The 21,111-nt window shown below is 37.6% G+C and overlaps 2 protein-coding genes and 1 non-coding gene across 5 annotated transcripts in view; 2 read left to right on the forward strand and 1 right to left on the reverse strand.

The window, feature by feature from the left end:
- The window catches only part of TM6SF1 (transmembrane 6 superfamily member 1), a 25,991-nt gene extending 21,726 nt beyond the window's left edge, over positions 1-4,265 (forward strand). For all 3 annotated transcript variants that reach the window (XM_074354094.1, XM_074354095.1, XM_074354096.1), the window contains one exon: positions 4,056-4,265. In XM_074354094.1, the coding sequence (XP_074210195.1) occupies positions 4,056-4,247 (192 nt within the window). In that variant the 3' untranslated portion in view covers positions 4,248-4,265. The remainder of the gene's footprint in view (positions 1-4,055) is intronic.
- Positions 2,082-21,111, reverse strand: part of HDGFL3 (HDGF like 3) — a 59,660-nt gene continuing 40,630 nt past the window's right edge. Inside the window, exons 4-6 of the mRNA XM_074354103.1 lie at positions 20,176-20,334; positions 15,706-15,852; positions 2,082-6,857 (exon numbers count right to left, since the gene is read on the reverse strand). Of these exons, the coding sequence (XP_074210204.1) occupies positions 6,852-6,857; positions 15,706-15,852; positions 20,176-20,334 (312 nt within the window). The 3' untranslated portion in view covers positions 2,082-6,851. The remainder of the gene's footprint in view (positions 6,858-15,705; positions 15,853-20,175; positions 20,335-21,111) is intronic.
- TRNAG-ACC (transfer RNA glycine (anticodon ACC)) lies at positions 17,581-17,652 on the forward strand. Its single transcript has one exon. It is a non-coding gene; the product is annotated as a tRNA-Gly (tRNA).

A 21,111-nucleotide genomic window follows, 5' to 3' on the forward strand; every position in this document is an offset into this window, starting at 1 on the left:
ACCCAAGTGTCTTTTCATTTAAAATCCTTAATACAGGATTAAGGTTGCAAGTCTAATTTGAAGAAACACTACAAGCTGTTTAGGTCTCATTAGCGTTTTCTATCAAATGAAGAATTTCTGTCTGCTAAAATGTTACTGAAAATTAAAGGATACAGTCAATATGGTTAAGACCCTGAGCTCTGGAGGCAGACTGGTTCAAATCTCAGCCTGTCACTGATTAGTTCAGTGACCTTGGTTACGTCACCTCTTTGACCCTCAGTTTCCTCTTCTGTAAAGAACGAGTAACACACCTTTCTCGTAGAGCTGCTGTGAGGATTACATGAGGTAACAGAAATAAAGGGCTTACAGCAGTGCCTGGCACACAGTCAGCTGTGGGCCTCTTTGTTGCTATTATTGTTGTTGTTGTGAGAAGATTCCCAATAAGAGCCTGGAGGAGAAATGCCTTATGCTGCTCAGCAGAGTCACTAATCTGTAGCCAGGCGTACTGTGTATAATCACCTAGAAAGCAGAGACACTGGGAGACAGCAATGGGACAGGTTCACAGAGGTGCGGCCAAGAGCCTGCCACGCCACCCGATTAACACCCCGGGGCCCTGGGAGCAGGGGCAGTGCTGCCTCGCCTCTCGCCTCTCCCCCTCCCTGGCCATGCTGCAGGTGCCATGTAATTTCTCACAAAAGGGTCTGGAGGCTTACCTGTGGATACTGTGGTTGTAAAGAGTTGACTCTACTGGGAAGCACATTTTAAAAGTTGTTTTTAAGATATTTAAAAAATATCTGAAAATGAAGGTTTAGGAAGAACACGGATAATTGGGATACTAATGCAAACCCCATTTTAGTCGTTTGCTTCTGGTGTGATTCATCACTAAACATCTTTATTTAGTATTAAAACTAGAGTTTGGGTTTAAAGTCTTTAGTTTACATTTGGTAGAGACAGTCTTGAAATTGTCAAAAGGTCAGCAAGACAATCTAAAAACAAAGGGCCCAGGTTTTCAACCAAGTAAAGTGTCAGATCATGAACAAGTATTTCAGCTGGTTTTGTATCTGTAGAAAGAGTCCCATGCGCTTGGCACCGTCCTAAGCATGTCACAAAGATCAACTCACTGAACCCGTGTAACGATCCTATGAGGTGGGCTCCGTTTTTATCCTGCTTTTACAGATGAGGAAGCCAAAGAGGTTACATACCTAACACAATGCCATACTGTTGGTTTTCGGGATTTGATGCTGTCGATCTGGTTCCAGATTCAGTGTTCTTAACCACAAGACTACGGTGCTCAGAAAACCCTAAGAAATGGTAACACGGTTCTGGTTAGCTATTTATACCATATCAGCCAAATAGTCTGGCTACCGTCCCAATATTAGTTCCATATTAGTTTCTGCCTATAGTATTTATGTGGACACATAAAACTTTCAGTTCTCCTTTCTGGAACCAGGATTGTGCTTTTTTGTCATCCTTTCCAGATTGTCTCTAGAAGAAAACAGAGCTATTAAAATTTAACCTTTTCCTTTGCTTTTATTGCCTCATTTTCCATCCCAATCATCCATTCTTAAAAAAGAAAAAATCAAAGTAATTTCTTAATTTAAATTTCTTTAAGGTGACAAAATGATTTAGAGTGAAGTAGAAGAAAAATGATTAGGGATTCAACTTCACATCACTGAGCTCTCCAAGCCGTCATAAGGAGGACTCGTGTACTGGTAGGGACATCACTCAGGAGACATAGTTTGGCCCCTTATCAGCTATGTGCTTGGGAGGGGAACCCTCCTCAAGTGAGGCTGAGGCTTTTCTGAAACTTCAGAACCCCGAAAACTGGACATCATATGCCCTGGGAGGAAGCTATGGTTGGATGCTCACTCAGCTGGAGGTGAGGCCATTATAAATGCACCCACTAGAACTATGAGCAATACTGGAAAATGCAGAAAACTGGCCTCAGGCCTTTTCTCTCAATTACATACCTCTTTTGATTAGAAATGTAATCATCCTTACCCCTTGTTGAATAATTCTGAAGAAAAAGGCCTACTAAAGTAGGTATAAAATAGAGAAATGCTTTGTAGAAGCCTTTTTGTATTGTGACAGTCACAAGACCATTACTGTTGAATGTTTATTGAGCTCTAACAGTGCGATAGGTGCCACACAACACATCAGACACAGTACCTGCCCGGTGGGCTTACAATCTAATCTAAGGACGTGATCATTTTTTAATGTTGCCATGAGTTTGCTGTTTGTGAAAATGAGGTATTAACTGCACTGATTAGTGCAGGAAAAAAGCCTATGAAATCAGACTTTTTAAGCAGGTTTCCTTATGCAAGTAGGCATGGTTGCTCATATTATTCCCTCAAACTATGGTTGGCATTTCCCCCAATTTGGTGATTTTTGAGATATGTACAAGTGTTTATGAAGATAGAGGCACCAAATGCACATTTCTGAAGATCAGGGTTCAAATCTGGCCTCTAGTCAAGGAAAAGTTTGGTTTTATATTTATTCGAAACAGGCCTTAGGGAAAAACAGTGACAGGGCCAAGTTCCTGTCTAGCGTTCCCAGAATGTCAGCAAGAGCAGCTCCTCAGGGCAGTCTCTCAAATGCCCTTTACTCTCAAAATGTTTTGTCTTCATAGCCCAGAGATGAAATGCTTAACATCTGCTGGGTTCTGTCTGAGCATCTGCCCTGGGGGAGGTGTGTTCGAGGGCAGAGCCCTCTCAGTGCCTCGCAGATCGCAATGCAGACAGTTCCTGCGTTGGCGCTGGTCCTTGGCAACACACCACGCTAATTTGATTTCTATCTCCAGAGAGCAGCAAAACTACCAGACCTCCACAGAATGAATCAGTAATCTGTAAAAATGTAACCTGTTGAAATGTCTGTCACTGATAGAATCCATACATGCGCTGCTTATGAAATCTTGTCCTTTTCTTACCATAGTAAAGTCAAGTGCTAAGTAACACTTTTATCTGTTAACCACTTAGCAGAATAAACTGACTTATATGGAAGGAAATGTAAGATAACTTTTATGTATTTAAAGCAAATTATTTAGTTTTTCATTCTTGTCACTTCTGTGCCTTCTTTAGATTATTGTTATCTTTTGTCTCTTTACTTTCTTTGATGTTGATGAACTAAGAAGTCACCATTACTGCACTTGGATTCCCAGTCCTTTATTCATGTATATCTTGAATTTCAATAAGATAAGAAATGCAGACTCCAGGGTTGCATTTTGTAATGATACAAGGATCCTGAGGAAATACTTTTACAGAAGCGTTTTCTAATACAGATTTCCCCCTGTGCTTAAGAAAAGTATCAAAAAAGACCAACCGGCACATTCTAAATGTATGTTCTGAACAAATATTTAAGTACAAATGGGAAGCTCTTGCCTTTCTGTTTGTAAACTCAGATTATGCTGACGAGCCATACTTCTAAACAGATAATCATTTGATTTGAAAAAGTTGTCTGCGTGTACATTTGCCATTTTATAAAGAACAACCAAATTCCTACCTATCTTACCTTACAAAACAACCCTTAGTATTTTTTAAGTTGCATAAAAAACAAATACATGAACAAATAAACAAAATACATAAGGAAGGGCTTTGAGTTTTTGCTCCAAGGAGTAGGTGAAAGATTGATAAACGAAGCTGAGGTCATCAGTGCTTCTCTTTAAATAGTTATGCTAAAAATATTTTAGCTGTCTAAACTCTATTTGCTTCATTTTTACTGGAACACATTTTGTGAGCTGCAACTGAGTCCTTATATAGGATATCTCCAGGATGCAAATCAGAAAAAAACAGATTTTATTCAGATTTTTCTGTTAAATTGAGCCGCTAATGTTTGGTAGGGGGCACTAGATGGGTTAAAAAACAGCTAGCATGACAGAGACATGCTAAAGAAGGTTTATTTTATTTGAACTGTTATATCATGCGTGGCTTGAAATTCAGTGAAATATTGAAGACTGGACTGTTTGAAAGTACTGATTTTGAGGGCACAGGAACATGGTCCAAATGAATCATTCAGAACTCAAGGTGCATCCAACTGAACACAAAATTCATGCTTACCCTTTTTTTTTTTTAATGCAACAGGCTCAGTTTTCTCACATCGGTGCTTCTCTTCATGCTAGAACTGCTTATGTCTACAGAGTCCCAGAAGAAGCGAAAATCCTTTTTTTAGCATTAAACATAGCATATGGAGTCCTTCCTCAGCTCTTGGCCTATCGCTGTATCTACAAACCAGAGTTCTTCATAAAAACAAAGGCAGATGAAAAAGTTGAATAAAAACATTATTTTATGTTCTTCCTTTCCAGATTACTGACTTTTGTTATCCTGGTATCGGTATCTTGTCCCTTTTCACTCTCTTCCCATACAGGAACATTTTAGAATAAATTCTTGCTCTGCACTGTATGTGTGAGCTATCATAGGTATTGTGTGGGTAGATTTTTTTTGAAGGAAAATTGAAGTTGTTCAGAAAGTTCGTTTAAAGAAATAAGTTCAGAGTTATCTGTGAATAAACTTGGCCATCTATCTTAATACTCTGTTTGCACATATTAAATGAGTGTGAAAAATTCCAATAGAGCTCCTACAAGAGTGAGCATGAAAAGGAAACTATTCCAAAGTGAATATGGTCTGTGCATATTAAAAATTTCAAAATAGCAAATACAGATTGGAGAAATTTTTTTGCATATAAGATAAATATGCTTTATTATCAACCTCAATATAAAAGGCAAATAAATCATAAAAATTTTAAAATGTTGTTTGAAAAATGTTTTCCCAAGGAAAGTATATTATTTACTGCTGTTTTAAAAATTGCTTTTATTTAAATTTTTTTGGTGAGTCTAAATAGCTAGGGAGGGAATCTATAAGTTTATCATCACCCTTAATGCTTATTTTATTCGTGACTGGAAAGATTTCTATTGTATTTCTGTGTATATCCTTAATAAAATTATTTTTGGCTTTTCATGAAGACAAATCTTACTAAGTTTGAAATACTCTTTTTTTCAGAAAAAGTTCTCTAGGCTTTAGGCTTTTTATTTTAAAAATCTGTCAAGTTATATGTTCCAATTCAAATGTCATCTACATTCTCCTTATGTTTTAGTGGGAGCAATGAAGAGGACTTTGGATGAATTAATTAAATTTCATTCATTTTAAATTAAAATATTCAAAATTAAAAAGTACCTTTTAAGGACAAAGAACTGGACTGGCATCCCTGCTGTCTTTTAATGAACTTTTCATATTCGGAAGTGTGAGTGAGTACAATAGAGAAAAATCGGTATTTGCTAAGTGGGAGAAACAAACCAAAAACACAGCCGCTGCCTCAGTGCCCTGGAGTGGTAAGTGGATTGGTGCTTTTAATACCCTCAGCTGCTGTCATCACCATCACCATCACCATCATGAATGGCCCTAAGTCTTTAGAGCTTCTCACATTTTTTCTTCATGTTATTTACTAGCTCTTCACCAAAATAAGAAATCCAAACGAAAACGGGGTCCAAATCAATGCATGGATAATGTCAAGTGTGTGAATTTAGGGTCCACTGAGCTGGTAAGTATCTCAGACGTGCAAGCAATCACGTAGCCAATTCTTCCCTCCCACACAGTGTTTATAAAAAAACCTAAAACCCACAGAGTTTTAAAAAGAGAAAAAGAAAACCCTCACCTGCGCTTGATTCTATTGTCAACTTGCTGTTAGCAATTTTTTGCTTTAATATATGAATTACATTAATACCCCACATTACATATATGAAGCCAAATTACACTAACTTAGTTGTTTACAGCCTCAAATCTTACTCCCAGTACACATTCCAATAAATTTATTCTGTAAAAACAATACATTTTTTTGTTTTTGATTTTTTTTTTTACAGTAAACTTTTCAACTACAAACCTCGAATACGCGAAAGATGATCCAAGGACAAGCATAACAGGATTGATAAAACCCAAACTGACTAAATGTGTTCTCACAATATAAGCTGGCATAAAAATAAATAAAATTCTCTATTATCACAATAGCAACAATAATGTACACATAATAATGGTTTGTGGATGAATATTAACTATTCTAATTCTATTTCCAAAAGAAAACAGATCATTTTAAAAGTCTATTTTAAAAGTCAACACTCTGTCTGATTTCCCATAGGGCTACTGCTGATTCCAGCTTTAAAATGTAAAGTATCCACCTTGAGTGATTAGCTCAAATTGTCTTGGCATTGGGAAAAAAATAAATCATCGCCTTTATTTTGGAGTAACACAAAATGACTCACTAACTTCACATATAGAAACTGAGTTTGTGTACGTAACAACATGAGTTTTGAGAAGTATAAGCTGTCAACTAGCTATTTCTAATACAGAATAGATATTTTACAGTATGATTAAACTTTACACATGGCCTCAAAACTGAAGGACAATTTTAAGTTTATCTTCAATATGCCAACGTTATATATCTAGGAATTGGTTCCTGGGTTCTGTCACAGAGAAGAAATCCCTTAAGCATTATGTTGAGTGGTCATTTCAAAAAAAATGCTAATTTGTATTATAACTGAGTGTTTGATGATGGCGGAATAAAGGCAGGAGTGATGAATGTAACTGCCTTGATAAAGAATCCTAGACATGTATAAGCTTGTGCAAAAATCTTGATAATCCTTAGTGGTTAAGGGCAACTTCATGCAACCAAATAACATGAAATTAAATCAATAACCTTTAAAAAAGGCTAAAATGTCTTTCTTTCCCCCAAACACAACAGAGAGGAATGTGAATAATGTACATACAAACTGGGGTTCTGTCAATGACAACAAGGACTATGTGTTGGTTCATATCAAATCCAAGAATATTAGACAACCAAACGTATAACCTTCTTGTGGTTTTCTTTATATGCAGCATTCATTATGGTAGTTAGGTCTGTAAGAAAAGAAAGAAAACAAGCCTTTAGATGATACTGGATACTAAACAATAAAAGCTATCCACACCTATACAGTATATAACTGGATTTCCTAAGATTCTAATCTGCACTGCAGCATTAACAATATTTAGCAAGAACAACCTCTGAGGCTTTGCTTTATACCCATCAGTGCAAAAAGCTAATGAAGGAACAACTAAGGCATTTTTAGTATTCCATTAAAAAAAAGGAAAAAACAATAAACTTTGTCTATTGTCTGGCAGGGCACAGAGTACATCAGTGTGTACTCTGTATAATTCTAGGGCAGTGTATTGCTGGGATACATAAAGTCAATGGAAAAATTGAGGTAATTCATCTTTGTGAGGACTCTGGTGTCAGAAAGGTAAATTGCTTAAAATTTTAAAAGCATTTGCAGAATGCGCAAATTATTCTATATAATATCTACAACTTAATTACTTGTGACATATGGCTCAAAGAGATATAAGAGTTAACAAAATCAAGATATACAAAAAGAAAGAAGGCCTAGATTTCTTTTAAAGGTTAGATTACATCCATGTGACAAAGAAAATATTTCCGTTTCCTGAAACAAGTGTTTCAATTTGGGCCCCACTTTAAATTGTGTCAGGTTACACTTCCCCACAGGGATGTTATTTTTGTTTTCTTCATCAATAACCCAAATGCATTAACCCCCTAAGTAATGTTCTCATGGGAAGGATGAAAGAGGAAACTCAGGCCCCAAAGATTTGCTCTAAAAGCAGCCTACTTCAGCTCTTCACTAAGTGAATGAACTTGTTTGTAAGCATACATGTGCTCACTCATTGGTCTGTTCTCAGTTACGTAGCCAAAACCTATCCTGTACGGCACACAATACCATGTATAAATAATTCCAGAACCTTCAAATAGGAAAAGTTACTAAACCTACCATCCTTTCAGGATGACAGAGATACATTTCTTAGCCTTCTCTGTTCCTACCAAAATGAGAAAGTCAATCTTAAAAAAAAAATCACATTTAAAATCTGTGAACTTGCAAGATGCAGTGCCGGATGACTCCTAATTATTTCTTAACAAACGAAAACACTAGATATAAGATTATACTCACAGACTTTGAAGGATTTCCCCCCTTTGTAAAGGAGGAAGACACACATTAAAACAATGAAAAATTGTTAAATTTTTCAAAGGAAAAAACTTCTTTAATAATGTCTTTTTATTAATATTAATGTGAAAGGCAATACCTTCTATGTTTACATGGGTAGAAAATTCATAGTAACAACCACTCAATCCATGTTGAAGATTATTTTTGGACCAGATTGTCCCATGGAAGCCTCAGAATATTATTCACGCCCCAAAGTGAGGGTGGTAGCAGAATGTGACTAACTTAAGGACATGATTTTTTTTATCTGGTGGCGGGTTAGGGGTTTCGGGGGGTGGAGGGAGGAGGGGAGTATCCTTAAACAAGGTGCTGTCAAATGGGTGCTTAAAAAACCAAATTATAAATCTGATTTTTTTAACTTCTCATACCATAATCAGTCTACCTGCATTTGTGTATCAAAAAATATCTTGGTAATTCTTAATGGTGTCTGTTTTGGACATAGTGTGCTGAGTGTCTGCTAGACTGGACACCTCCTCTGAGCAAGCAGCCACAAGTGGTTCCTTAACGTGCTGGTTGCCATGCCCTGTGCTACGTCTACACTGGATGCTGGCTGGCTAATCCAATCAGATTCTCCCCTGAGGCATTTGAATGTGAGGCACACTGCAAGGCTGCAGGGTGGCAATGAAGCTGAAAGCCACCCACACAGAAAGCAGAAGTTATGAGGCAGCAGAAATCCTAGGATCTTTCCATGGAGCACCATTTTTACTTGAAAAAATGATGACAGGTAAACTCTGGCTATTCAGACTTGGGCATTTTGCACTTTGTCAAAAATAATGAAGTGAACCTATCACTTCAAGGAAAACAACTAGCAGCATTTGCTGCCAATGATAAAATCTGAGCCTTTAAAAGCGAAAATTAGAATTCTGGAAAACTTAGATCTTCCACAGTCAACAGCTTCCCAATGCGTAAAGATTTCTCTGACAAGGTAGGTAGTGATATTTATCAATGTGACGAAAAAGATTTCATCATGAAAATATTTGGAAGATCTAGGAACAAATATTTTCCAAATGTGTAAAACCTATTTAAAGTACCAGACAGTCCAACAGATTTTAACCAAACAATACAAAAGGTTCAGATTCCACTCTGTAACTCACCTCTAAGAACCCACCACTTACAGGACTGGTGTATTTCACAGAATATACACGATGATCTGACAAGACTATTAAAATATTTGTATTTCCATTTTCCAACTACATGTCTGTGTAAGGCCACATTTTCTTCATATACTTCAACCAAAATTACATTTTACAACAGACTGAATACAGAAGCAGATATGAGAATCCTGCCCAATGTCTTCTATTTAAGAAGACATTGAAGAGATTTTTTAAAATGTAAAACAATGTTATTTTTCTCAAAAAATTTTTTTGGGAAATTTTTTTTCCCATAAAAATGTGTTATGTTAAGTAATGGGCTTATTATTATTTTTAAATAAATTAATAAATATCTTAAAATTTTGTTTTTATTTCTAATTATGTAAATATCAATAGCTATAACAAAAACTCTTTGGGGCCCGCAATAACTTTTAAGAGTATTAAAGGGGTCCTGAGACCAAAAAGTTTGATGACCACTGGCTTAGAATAAATGAGAGTAAATGATGAGAAATGAGGCTGAAAAGATAAACTGGGGTCAGAGAAGAAGACCTTTATATTCTGAAATAAGGAGTTTGGGCTTGGTCTGAAGGGCAGTGGCAAGACATAAGGAGGCAGCACTACACTGTGGAAGCAGCAATAGGTCAAGGGTAAGAAGAATAAAGGCATGAACACTGGTTAGTGGTTACAGTGAACTCTGTGGCTGTCCTCCCAACATTTATTCTATTCTCTGCTTCTCCCCTCAATGATGTGATAGCCTTGTGATTTGGGGACTTCACTCCAGCTCCAGGAATGGGTAGAACCTGACTGGCCTAAACCAGTTCCAACTCCCTTGTTATCAGTAGTTGGTTCTGGGATGGGCAGCTTTCCGACATGGTCCTCAGTGATGCCTGCCTCCTGGTATTCATAGCCTTGTGTAATCCCCTCCCTTTGAGTGTGCTCTGGACCTTGTGACTTGCTTCTAATGAACAGAATAAAGCAAAAGTGATGGGATGTCACTTCTTAGATTAGATAACAAAAGGCTGACTTCTGTGTTGCTAGCATTCTCTTTTTCATTAATGAAGCCAGCTTCCATGTTGGAGCTGCCTTATGGAGAAACTCACATGGCAAAGAACCAAGGGAGGCTTTGGCCAACAGTCAGTGAGGAACCGAAGCCCTCAGTCCAGTAGCTGTGAGTAACTGAATCCTGCCAACAACTATCTGAGTGAGCTTGGAAGAGGACCAACCCCAAGCTGAGCGTTAAAATGATTTGAGCCCCTGCTAATACTTTAATTGCAGCTTCGGAGAGATCCAGAGACAGAGGTCTCAACAAGTTACACCTATCTGGATTCCTGATCCATAGAAAATGCTAGATAATAAGTGCTATTTTAAGCCACTGAGTTTTGGGGTAATTTGTTGCATGGCAATAGATAATACAGCGGATGTATGATCTGTATGGGGTCCTGGCCGCCAAGATTAGTCACCTCCACTCTGCAGCCACATGAATCAAGAAGGGAAGCTCCAAGTGTTCTGGAGCTTGCCCCCTTCTGCCTCGTGCTTCCACCGGCAGGACTGAGGATGTAGGAAGAGAGCCTCTGAAAGTAAAGGGAGCCTCAGAATTCTGTGGGTTCCTTGTAAGAACCTCTTCTCTCCTTCCTTTACCAATATTCATAACCTCAATGCTACCATCTGCCTTGAGACTATCAAACCTTTTTCTTTATGCCTTTTATACCCTTGCTTACTTTGGTTACCACAGGGTGGGCTCCAGAGCATCTGTCACTTCCTGGACTCTCCTCCCCAGTCAGCTTTGTACACGTTCATTTATATCCTTCTCTCTTAAACCTTCCCGCCTTCAACCCAAATTCTTTATTCTTTTCTACTGGGCCTCTTGGAAATTACAGTCAGACATTAGCAAATCTACATTCCCAAGATATTTTACTCATCTCCTTGAACTGTCATTCAATATCATAACTGCTGGGATGTCAAAATGCACAGAGACTGTCTTTCCAGGACTTTCTGGCCTCTCGGTTCCTAAACTTCTTCTTTTCCAAAGATCTTGTCCTCCATCCTACCTCAGTCACTCGTTTCCATGGTTATTTATACAAAAGTGATTCTCAACCCCTGAAAGTATTTACAAACACTGTTTTAAGTCACTGTTTTGGGGGGCAAAATTATAGGACCATTTAAAGTTGTCATAAGCACTTGGAAGTTTTACGGCATTTAATGGGCAGAGGCCAAAGGCACTAAATGTCCTGCAATGTGGATCCCACTCAAAATATCAAAATACCAAAAGCACCTGCACTATTATCAGCAACTACTGCAATCTTTCCATAACTCTAAGCATCTTACTTTTCTATCACTACTTATCTTTCCAGCTCACTCCCTTTACTTAGTACTCTAACTCCAAGAATTCTCTGACACTCAAAATTCGTTGATCCTATCCCTTCCTCATGTCCTTATTTCCCTCCGAACATATTTTGGATCCCATGGCCCATCATTATAATTGCTCCCTTCCTTGTGTACACCCTGCCCTCCTTTACTCTACTTTCCGGGCAAACCCCAATTCTAGTTCAATTCTCCACCTTTCTGTGATTGTACAATTGAATATACCTGTAGGAAAACACACAACCATCTGACTGTTCTCACTGTAAATTCATGACCACTAACCTCCAGTGGGCCCTTACTGCTGTCTGACAATTCAACTTTATTTCCCAAGTCCAATCACTCTTCTATTCTTTTAACTATTTTATTCCTTCTCCTCTCTCTTGAAACTTCTAACACTTCTTCCTGCTCTCACTCAAGTGTTGACCTTGCTTCCTAAGAAGACAGAAGCAACCAGATGAGAACTTTTACTAGCTTTCACCCCAAGTACCCATTTACCTGCACCTGTGCCCAAACACTCTGCATTCACTCCTGCTTAAGTGGATGAGCTAAGGTAACCCCTTCAGATGTGCACTAGATCTTATATGCCTTCTGAAGGGCACTGCTTTGGCAATTCCTTCTCACATTATTATTTTGTGATCTTTCCATATTTGGATCATTCTTTGCATATGTACTGTAAATTCTCCTATCAAGAAAAAAAAATCCCTTTGGATCTTTTATCCTGGATCATGACTAGTTAATATTTGAAAAGAAGTTTAAAATTAGACTACTTGCCCTACAAGGTATCAGGATTCCTTATAAAGTTACCATAATTAAGAAAGTGTAGTACTGACCAAAGGGACAGAATAGAGAACCCAGGGAGAGACCCATGGCTGTATGACAGAAAGGAAAGGAGAGATTATTTAATAAATGGTGCTGGTTAAATAGCTATGGTATGGGAAAAAATGCAGTGAGATCCTACCTCATACCATACATAAAATTCCAGATGGGCTAAACATTAAAATGTTAAGAACAAAACTCTACAATCTTAAAAGGAAATACAGGAGACATTATCTTTCTGACATTAAAAAGTTTGACTATAATAAAATTAAGAAAGCCTGTTCACTAGTAGGTATCATAAAGAAACTGAACAGATAAGCCACAAATTTGGAGAATATATCTGTAATGCATATGGCCACCCATGTTAGCTAGAATCCAGAACAGATAAAGGAGTTATACAACTCAATAAGAAAAAAAAATCCAGTTGGAAATGGGCAACAAACCAAAAGCAAGCACTGCACAGAAGAGGGAACATGGATGGTCAATAAACATAAGAAAAGAAGCTCAGCCTCATTATTGATCAAAGAATCACAAATTAAGACTATAATTTACACCCACTATATTGACAAAAATTGTGAAGTCTGATAATGCCAAGTTAGTTACAGGGAACTCATACACTGATGGTGGGAGTATAAATTGGTCCAACTACAAGAAAAATAATTTGGCATTATCTTGTAAAGTTAAAAACCATAAATTCATGACTCAGCACGTCCGGTTCTACTTTACATACCCTAAAGAAACCTGTGCAAACGTGCACTAGGAGACGAATATGACAATGCTCACAGCAACACAGTTATAAATGCAAAAAGCTTGGAACAACCAAAATGCCCATGAATAGGAGACTGGATAAAGAAAGTGCGGTATACTCGTAAAATTGAGTATTATACAGCAATGAAAAATGAGCAAACCACTCTACACATAAGGAATCTTGGAAGCATAGTAGTGAGTAAATGTCATAATTTAAAAAAAAAGCTTTTTCAAAAATAAGCAAAATTCAATTATTATTTAAATATATACCTATACGTTAGGTAGGGGTTAAAATTCTGACAATGAAAGAAAATAATGAATAAAACACTAGTGGTCATCTCTGGGTAGGAAGAAGATGGGGCCAGGGAAGAACATGTGAACAGATACAAGTTATCGTTATGTTCTAGTTTTTGGGTTAAGCAGTAGGTATTCATTAGAATACTATGCTTATTACTTTATACTTCTTTTGTGTATAAAAATATATTAAAAACAGGCTAAAAATAAAAAAAGGTCAGGCTCTTGCTTCAAATTACAGCTCCTACGAGCTGTGTGACCCTGGGCCAATCCTTTCAGCCTCAGTTTCCCAGCTACCTCCTGGGACTCATGTGAGGATTAAATGCATGCACAATATTTAGCACAGGGTGTGTGGCACACGGTAAAAATGTGAGCCACTGCTACTCTGCCTCTCTTGCTGTTTCTCACTTAGTAGCAACTATTCTCGAGGTGCTTCAAGATATTAAAGTAGAAATTGTTTCACTAACAGAAAAATGAATCTACAATGAAAGAGACACAGAGTGGGAAGCCATCAGTAATATGTAACAGTTGAAACTGTGAGTGCATAAGATGGACACAGAGGGAGGTTTCAGAGTAGAAGTGTGCCACGACAGACAGACAAAAGTGCTCTAGAAAGAGACTGAGAAGGAGCTGGGAGAAGAAGAGACTGGTGATCTGGAGGCAATGTCAGGAGAAAGTGGCTAATGGTATTAAATGTTGCAGAGTGAAATAAAGACTAGAGGAGACACTGGATTTGGCAAGAGGATCACTAGGGACCTTTATAAGAGCAGTTTCAATGAAATGGTCAAAGAAGAAACAAGAGTGCCATGGGTTAAAGCATGAGTAGGAGGTGAGAAAATGGACACTGGGAGAAAAGAAAACTGTTTTAAGAAGTCAGAGATGAAGAGAAAGGTGAAAAGAGTAGGCTATATGGTGGAAGGGAGGTATCTTTAAGGTTAAGGGACATCTGATACCGTTTACAGGCAGAGAGCAAGAAGCCAGGAGAAAAGCAAACAAAGGTCTAGGAGAGAAAGGGGACAACTGACTGTGTGGCCTTGGAGAAAGGAGGAGGGGATGATATTCTGGACTCTGGTAAAAGAAAGGTGCAGATCAGTGCTTCTCAAACTTTAATGTGCATATGAATGGCTTGGGGGTTTAGTTAAAATACAGATTCTCATTTGGCAGGTGTAGGGTTGGGCCTGAGATTATGCATTTCTAAGAAGCCCCCAGGGGGTGCTGATGCTACCTGTCTGCAGACCACACTCTGAGTAGTAAGAGTGTAGACTGCCTCTTCCTCTGTCACAGAAAAAGCAGCTAGAAATAAGATTGGTACTAAAGGGGAGACAAGTTGTGGATTGCTGTGTGCATATGGAAGCTACCTAGGATGAAGGTACAGGTAAGATAAAAAGAAAATCAAATCCAAGTCAGGTACTCAAACCTTCAGTGACTGTTAGCAGGCTTTTGTCTCTGGGAGAGCTGCAGGCAAAGGTAGTGACAGAGGACTAGTTACTGAAGTGAGGTCAAGAGAAGGAAGATAGGCAGAGGACAAAGCAAAGCTGAGCTGGGTGAGAGGAGTAAGGGAACAGTCAGAAGCAAAATTAACTTGAGAATAATTATTGGTACTGGATGCAGGAGGAGACAGTTGAGAGGTAAACAGTACTGACAAGGGTGGGCAAGAACTCAACTGAAACCAGAATTTAAAGAGTAATAACAGTATATTTTATGGGCATTGTTTTAAAATGACTTGCCACTGTCCAATTAGTCTTCATATGAGTCTCTATGGAGACTCATGGAAAATGACCAGGGGCAAAATTTGCCTTTACTAAAACTTTTACAAAGACGGACTTGCCTGTGACTGTGAAGTTAACAGAGGTTAATTAACAAAAGTTAACAAGATTCAAAGTGAGCAAGTTTTCCCTTTGGATACTTTAAATATGAATATTCACATATAGTTTGAATATTTAAATATTTAAAATCTCCATGGGTATATTAAACGAATCACTGCCTCTAGGGAAGAAGGACAGTATAAAATACCCTATTTTGAACATGCTATTCATTTTATAATAAAATAAATGCAACTGTCAAATCTTGAGGTGGCATTTCATAATTTTAATGCTTCACACCTTACTTTAAAAAACTCTCAAGTTGTTGAAGTTGGTTTAAAAAAGGAATAAACCTGTTCATAGATTTCCAAACTGATAGGCAGGTGTAATTCCCACCTGGCTCTCTTTTGTCCTCAGACTCTAAGCATCTAATCACTTATTCAGGAGCTGTGAATGAATGTACATGTCAAGCTGAGAATGTTTATTCATTTACTAAGGCAACGTTCACTAATGCTGAGATATGAATCCTGTTCTAAGGCAAAATGTCTTCTAGGTTAATAGATTAGAGAAATTACAGGTATATACTTACCCCTTCACTGGTTTTTTGCAAGTCTGAAGTTGTGTTTCTTGTGTCATTGCCGGCATCTCCACCCTCAGAACTGCTTTTATTTTCTTCTTCTTTGCAGTCCTTGTCATCTTCATCTCCTGGAGATTTCCGGGACTGTTTAGAGGATTTCTAAATGTTTAGACAAGTTAAAAATTACAGTCAAAAGCAGAAATCCAAATGGACAAGTGTAAGTAAGAAATGCAGAAGTAGCTGACCTACACCCCGTCTTTGTGGCTTGATACAGGATATACCAATACAACATGCAGTGTGCGAAGACCGTGGTAGGTGACCTCGGACAAGTCATTTCACCTCCCTAGGCCTCATTTTAACCAGCTAGACAGGAAGTAGAGGTGGACTAGATGACCATTTAGCTCTTTCTAGCCGTATGACATTATAAGTAGAAAATAAAGATTCACAACCCTAGAACACTGTCAATGAATAAATATAGCTGGATGGACAACACTCTGGGAAGGCTACAGAGCTAGAAGGCACTCTGAAGGTCACCTTGTCATTCCCCATCATTTCATAGCAGAAGCGAGGTCCTTCTAAAGAAACAAGGTAAACTATCCAAGATACTACATGGAGATTCATTTTGCCTATACTTGTCAAAGCTGTTTGGTTAATGGTATACATGGAATGATCTTAACAAAACTTTTGTAACACCATGTAATATAAATTAACTTTAATGTTTTAAATTATGGAGAGTTATTTAAGAACTCCAGGCCATACTGGTGAACTAGCCCCCTTTTTCTTATCATCTTGCATTTGAAATCAAGACGAACTCCAGAAGATGAAAATACAATTATAGTTCACAGCCAGAGATGCTTTGCAGAACAGCATTAAAATGATCAAAAGCTGGCCCCACTGTGCACCTATAAGAAAGTAAAATGTAGCATTTCACTAATATTTCCTCTTTGAGAAATTTCAAGAGTCTTTAAGCATATCGCAAATAACAGCTAAGGCAAAACTGATTAAGCCAAGTCACTTTTGGTCTTACAGAAATGAACTAGCAAATCAGAGCTCCCTCAGACAATACTTTAAAATGCAACTTCCAAAGAGAAAATATCTTCTAGCTATGTGATACAATATATAATTACATTGCTTCTTTTTTACTTAACTGAAACTACCAACCAAGCCCAAAATGTCAGTTTAAAATGAGGTCATCTTTATTTTTTACATGGAGGGAAAGCAGGAATTTAATATTAATAGTCCAAATGTGGAGTGCTTAAAGTTAAAGTTAAGATCAAGTATGCCAATATAAAAAGTGAAATATGGGGGGAAGGGTATAGCTCAGTGGTAGAGTGCATGCTTAGCATGCATGAGGTCCTGGGTTCAAACCGCCAGTACCTCCATTAAGAAATAAAATGAAATAAAATTAAAAAAGTGAAATACTTCTGTTCTCCTCTCCTAGTAAATACAGTATAATTACTGAAATGTAGTAACTGCTTTATACAGTAACTCTCAAATAATAATAGTCTTTGATTTGTAGTTCCTACAGATACTAATACACAACTCCCTAAAATTTACAGTGCTTACAAAGGATACTTATGAGTAGCCCTACAAATGAGTTTGTTATAAGTATTATAATTTGGTATACATGAACTTGAATTAGGCATTACTATAGTTTTGCTAATGAGTCACATTCAGAATTCTATTAAGAAATCTGGCTGCCAAGCTGTATTTGGTAAACTTGCAAAGCTCTTACTGTGCATATTCAGGTCATCGCAATTCCTGTAACTTGGGGGAAGGACCCTTCATTGGCTTCATCTGTGCGGTCTTGAATTGGTTGTGTGCCCAACTGTTGCCATCTCTGTTTTTTAACTAAGATTACTAGTGGCTTACTATCATCATCTGGGTGAGGGTATAGCTCAGTGGTAGAGTGTGTACCTACCATGCACGAGGTCCTGGGTTCAATGCCCAGTACCTTCATTAAATAAATGAACAAACCCAATTACCTTTCCTCCCCCAAAAAAGAATGACTACTATCATCAGTTTAGTTTGTTGTGAAGCTCTGTGATTAGCCCTACTTTATACAGTAAATAACCTGCATGCAAAGTATTTTTTTGCTTATAATTTTCTAGTATCTGTTATGGTTCAAATATGTGTCATACATACACTTACTGCTAAAGTGATAGCATCACCTACCTCAAATGTGTTTGTACTATGGTTTTCATTATGATTACTGAATTTTTTTTCACAGAAAAAGAGAATTAGCTGAGGTAGAGGGGATGTGGGACCTTTCTGAGATGCAGTCAAAAGTTTGTGAACCATTGGTCTTCAGTGGCAAAGGAAGATTATTCAACTTTAAGAAACAAATGTGAAAAAGAACACCATAGTCAACAAAAGGCAACATTTGGGAAGCCAAGGAGAGCAGTGAGATTATACCAGGTAAGTGGTTCTTTAAATGTCATTCCCAGATTGGGGACATCAGCCTCGCCTGGATATTTAATTCTCGGACTCTACCCTAGATCTACTGAATAGAATTTTGAGTTGGGGGAGGTGACGCTCAGCAATTTGTGTTTTAACAAGCCCTCCGGGTCATTCTGATGCATGTGAAAGTTTGAGAACTGTTGTGCTAGGTTACTCAGTTGATATGAAAAATATATTATGGTTCTCAAGTGATCATGAAAGTTGTGATCTTGAACGAAAGCAAAGGAAATGATTCTTTAATTTAAAATAGGTAAGCCTCAGTAAGTAAGTAAAGTATGTCTTTACCTCTTCACTGCTTTATTTATTTTTAGCATTTGTTTCTTTTTTTATTTTATTTTGTTGTATTTTTTAGTTTTTGGGTTTTTTTTTTTCTTTTTGGTGGGGGAGGTAATTAGGTTTACCTACTTATTATTTTTAGAAGAAGTACTGGGGATTGAACCTGGGACCTCGTGCATGCTAAGCATGTGCTTTTCCACTTGAGCTATACTTCCCCCTGTCTTCACTGCTTTAAATTATAAATCTACCCCAGGTATGAGCCCCATTACTTCTGGTTTTCACAACAAGTAATGAAATGATGACATTTAAGAGCCACATATCCATACTATTAAATATCTTGGCTACTTAGATAGCTTAAATAATTTAGGGTGCTACAACACATTACATAGAAGCTCAGCTTTATTACCATTTAAGGCAAATGACATGTTTTTGGTTAGGTGTACAGGAAGTAATATGCATTCCTACAATTTTACCTGTATGCCAGCTGGGTAGATTGTATAGACTGTAAAATAAAGTGTTGCTAGTCTAATAAACTCTTGGTTCTTATTTTTAAGGAGTTTCTTGAGTATATCCAGCCACTAAATACCAGAATCTAAATGCAAGTAATTTGTCCATGTATTCATAACTGTGTGACAGACCAATTATAGTAAAACTTCTACCAATCTTTGATCTTTAAAGATCCATTTATCTCATTTTTGGTTTCTAAAAAGTTAACAACTTCCACAACCTCATAGTTTTTCAACTGTTATTTCTGAATTACCATATGAAAAACTTAAATTTTCAATTTGTAAATCGAGGATCATGTCATGCCTCCGTTTAAAACCTCCAATAAGTTACTGATACATTTGGGGTCAAATCCAAAGCCCTAAACATGGCACACCAGGCTCTGTTATTTAGCCTCTGCCTGCCTCGCCCTCCTGATCATGATTCTCCAGTCACGCCAGCCTCCTTCCAGCTCAGGACGTGTCTGACTCTTCCCTGCCTTGGAGCTTTGCTGCTCGGCCATTCATGGCTCCTCCTCCCATACTCTTCTTTTAGGTGTCAGCATAAGCTTTATCTTTTCAGGAAGGCCTGGCCACTCTACCTTAACAGGTACACCTACCCTGTCATTCTCTGTCCCATTCGTTTCCTTCATGGACATTTCAGAGTTTATATTTATTTACTGTTTGTTTACTCTGTTTCCACCCCCATCCCCAACCCACTGTACTGTAAGTTACATGAGGGTAGGGATGGAACTGGATTTGCTCATCACTGTATACCTAGTACAAGTGTCTGACATAGAATAGGTGACCAGGAAATATGAGAACTGAACAAATAAAGAGCCAAAGCACATTCTTTTAAGCAGAAAAGGCAAGAAAAAGTATATCTTTATATTTATATCTATAGTATTAGACATAGCCTGAAACTGTACTGAGTCTCCTATATTCCTAAACTCTTCAGAGCTCATCTGGGAGTTATTATAGGAGGAATACCTACTCTTACGTACTTGATTAAAGAATAATTCTCCCCTAAACTGAGAAGGTGGTATTTTCAGGGCCAAATAGCCCTGATGAGTCACTAGCAATTACCATCACATCTAAGATTACCTGTCTAATTCCCCTCAGATTTATGACTGTCTCTAAAGGCAGAGGCTCCACAGAGCTAATATATTTCTACATGCCCAATGAATGAATTAAAAATAATCTAAAAACTTTTTAACGACTATGCATATAACATTTAATACAATGGGAAAAGTTTCTCAGTAACCTTTGAAGTATATGACTTTTTCCGTTTTGAGCCTGCTTTTTCATTCTTTCTTTTGCCTTTTCCATCTTCTTCTACTCTATCACCTTCTTCCTCACTGCTTGCATCTGCAGTATTCCCGCCTTCTCCCTCAGTTTCTGAAGAGCTCTGTTGCTGAATTGCCTAAGAAATAATAAAATATTAGCTAATTACATTTTTGAAAAACAGCAAAGAACACAGACTGTGAAAATAACCATTCTATTTTAATTTTAAAAAAGTTCAGCTTACTCAAGATTTTCAAAATAAAGGGCTGTCAACCTCAATTTTCCAGTGATCACGTGACTTGAACCCTCTTGGGTAAAGAATTACAGGCATACCTCGGTGCGAGTTCGGTTCTAGATCACCACAATGAAGAGAATTTTGCAATAAAGCAAGTCACAGAATTTTTTTGGCTTTCCAATGCATATAAAAGTTACATTTATACTCTACCGTAGTCTATTAAGTGTGCAACAGCATGATGTCAGAAAAAAACCAGCAACGTACAAACCGTAATGTATCTGACCTTCTATTTAGACCACTCAAATTTTCTCTGTATCAGTGATAAGCCTGTTTCGCTTTCTTAGTATTCACATGTGTTCACCAAAGTAGCACTTTTAATTTCCTTTAGGAATTTTTCCTTTGCATTCACAACTTGCATAACTGTTTGGCACCAAGAGGCCTATAGCTTTTGGCCTATCCCAGTTTTTGACATGCCTTCCTTACTAAGGTTAGTCATTTCTAGCTTTTGATTTGAAGTGAGAGATGTGAGATTCTTCTTTTTACTTTAACACTTGGATGCCACTGTAGGGTTATTAACTGGCCTGACTTCAATATTGTTGTGTCTCAGGGAAAAGGGAGGCCCAAGGAGAGGAAGATAGGAAAGTGGCTGATCAGTGGAGCAGTTAGAACACACACATTTAT

This window comes from Camelus bactrianus, chromosome 27 (genome assembly GCF_048773025.1).
Source record: "Camelus bactrianus isolate YW-2024 breed Bactrian camel chromosome 27, ASM4877302v1, whole genome shotgun sequence".
Classification (NCBI taxonomy): domain Eukaryota; kingdom Metazoa; phylum Chordata; class Mammalia; order Artiodactyla; family Camelidae; genus Camelus; species Camelus bactrianus.